The 1919-nt window shown below is 52.2% G+C and overlaps 1 protein-coding gene across 1 annotated transcript in view; it reads right to left on the bottom strand.

Annotated features, from left to right (window-relative positions):
- Positions 1–1919, bottom strand: part of LOC108307877 (speedy protein E3-like) — a gene marked incomplete at its 3' end in the record, with an annotated part of 12085 nt that overhangs the window by 5043 nt on the left and 5123 nt on the right. The window contains exons 4-5 of the mRNA XM_037740404.1: positions 1513–1728; positions 296–354 (exon numbers count right to left, since the gene is read on the bottom strand). Coding sequence (XP_037596332.1) covers positions 296–354; positions 1513–1728 — 275 coding nt within the window. The remainder of the gene's footprint in view (positions 1–295; positions 355–1512; positions 1729–1919) is intronic.

Genomic DNA, 1919 nt, shown 5'->3' with positions numbered 1-1919 from the left:
AAAAATTAGCCAGGCATGGTGGTGCACACCTGCAATCCTAGCTACTTGGGAGGCTGAGGCAGGAGAATCGCTTGAACCTTGTAGGGGGATGCTGCATTGAGCCGAGACTGGGACACTGCCCTGAGCCTGGGCAACAGAGCAAAACTCTGTCTCAGAATAAAATAAAATAAGACTGTAGAGCGTCAGGTGGGAGCTGGTGGAAGGAGAGGGGATGGGAACTGTGGGTGTGGAAGCTGTGACCTCCCCCAGGCTGTGTGTTGGAACAGGAAGACAGTTGCGTGGAGAACGACCTTACCTTGTCGGATGCCCTGAGATCTTTGTCCCAGGCCAGGAATCTTTTCACGACAGGATCCTCTGTGATTAGAGAGCAGATGTTAGCATGAGAAGCAGAAAGGAGTTTCCATGGGAGAAACAGGGCAGCCAGGAGAACTGCGCCTCCCTAGGGAAAGTCTCAGGATGGTGGCCACGGGTGAGGTGGATGGGAGAGGAGAGAATGACTTTCACTGGGCAAGGGAGAGAGGCTCCCACTCTGAGACTGCCCTGAGAAGAGGCTGAAGGAGGCCCTGGGTGTGAGAATCTACCCGCTGGAGAACTGGGAAGAAGCCAGGATGCCCTCCCCACAGACACGCAGGGACCACTGCAGAGTCATAAAGTCATTCCCATCGTTTCCTCATGAGACAGTCACATCAGGTGTGACCATGGCCTTGGTGTCCCCCTGTATGAATGGAGATACTTAGGTTGAGAAAAGTCAGTGAGAGACATGACGTTTCTGATGGCGCAACTGGAAATGCTTTTTGTTTTTTGATTTTGTTTTTCTTTATTTTTTTATTTCTTTATTTCATATGGCGTCTTGCTCTGTTGCTAAGGATGGAGTTCACTGGTGTGATATTGGCTCACTGCAACCTCCCCCTCTGGGGTTCAAGCGATTTTCCTGTCTCAGCTTCCTGGATAGCTGGGATTACAGGCATGTGCGACCACACCAGGCTGAGTTTTGTATTTTTAGTAGAGATGGGGTTTCGCTATGTTGGTCAGGCTGAACTCCTGATCTCCTCAATCTCCTGACCTTGATAGATCCACCTGCCTCGGCCTCCCAAAATTCTGGCATCAGAGACATGAACTAATGTACTTGGCCTTGGTCTTCCTTGTTTGATAGGGTTTTGCTCTGCCACCCAGGCAGGAGTGCAGTGGTGCAGTCACAGCTCACTGTAGCCTCAAAGTCCTAAGTTCAAGCGATCCTCCTGCCTCAGCCTTTCAACCTCCTGGGATCTCAGGCATGAGCCATGCGCCTGGCCTGAAACCAAGCTTTCTTACCCCAATCGCAGACCTTGGTCAAGCCTAGCTGAATAATCTCTGGCCTCCTAAGTCCCTCATGAGTGATCACTTCTGAGTCCTCCAGCATGGAGAGCTCACCCACTGGGGAAGCATGTATTTCCCATGGGAAAAGTATGGTTATGGGAAGTTTCCTCTTTTTCAAGAACGGGATTAGAGGTGCTGTCTGGGGTGTCCTCTTACCAAGCAGCCTGTTGAAGGCCTGGTGGTGTTCAGGGAGCACGGGTGACACTCGCCGTCGCTTTAGCTTCATCTTGAGCCCCTGAAGCGTCTCCAGCACCCAGGTCTCCTCAGGCTCAGGGGTGCGCTCCTTCTCTGTCTCCTCCTCGGGCTCCTCCTCAGATTCGTCCGACCACTCCCTCTTCCTTTTACGGCAAAGGAACCAAGGCGAACCGGGACCTTCCCAAGGAGATGAGTAAAGAAAGCAGGCCATCATGTAACACTTCTGTAATTGATTACCTCAGACCCTGACCCAAAACCCCAAAGCACTCTCCATCCTCCCCGGCCCCGCAGACTGTTGGCTTCTCCCTTGTTGTACCCCATGTGCCTCTCCTCCTCCTCCCCATTCTTCCATCTGTCTGTCCTCAGAA

The sequence above is a fragment of the Cebus imitator genome, unplaced genomic scaffold (assembly GCF_001604975.1).
Source record: "Cebus imitator isolate Cc_AM_T3 unplaced genomic scaffold, Cebus_imitator-1.0 Scaffold82, whole genome shotgun sequence".
Classification (NCBI taxonomy): Eukaryota; Metazoa; Chordata; class Mammalia; order Primates; family Cebidae; genus Cebus; species Cebus imitator.
This window is presented reverse-complemented; position numbering and strand designations above follow the sequence as displayed.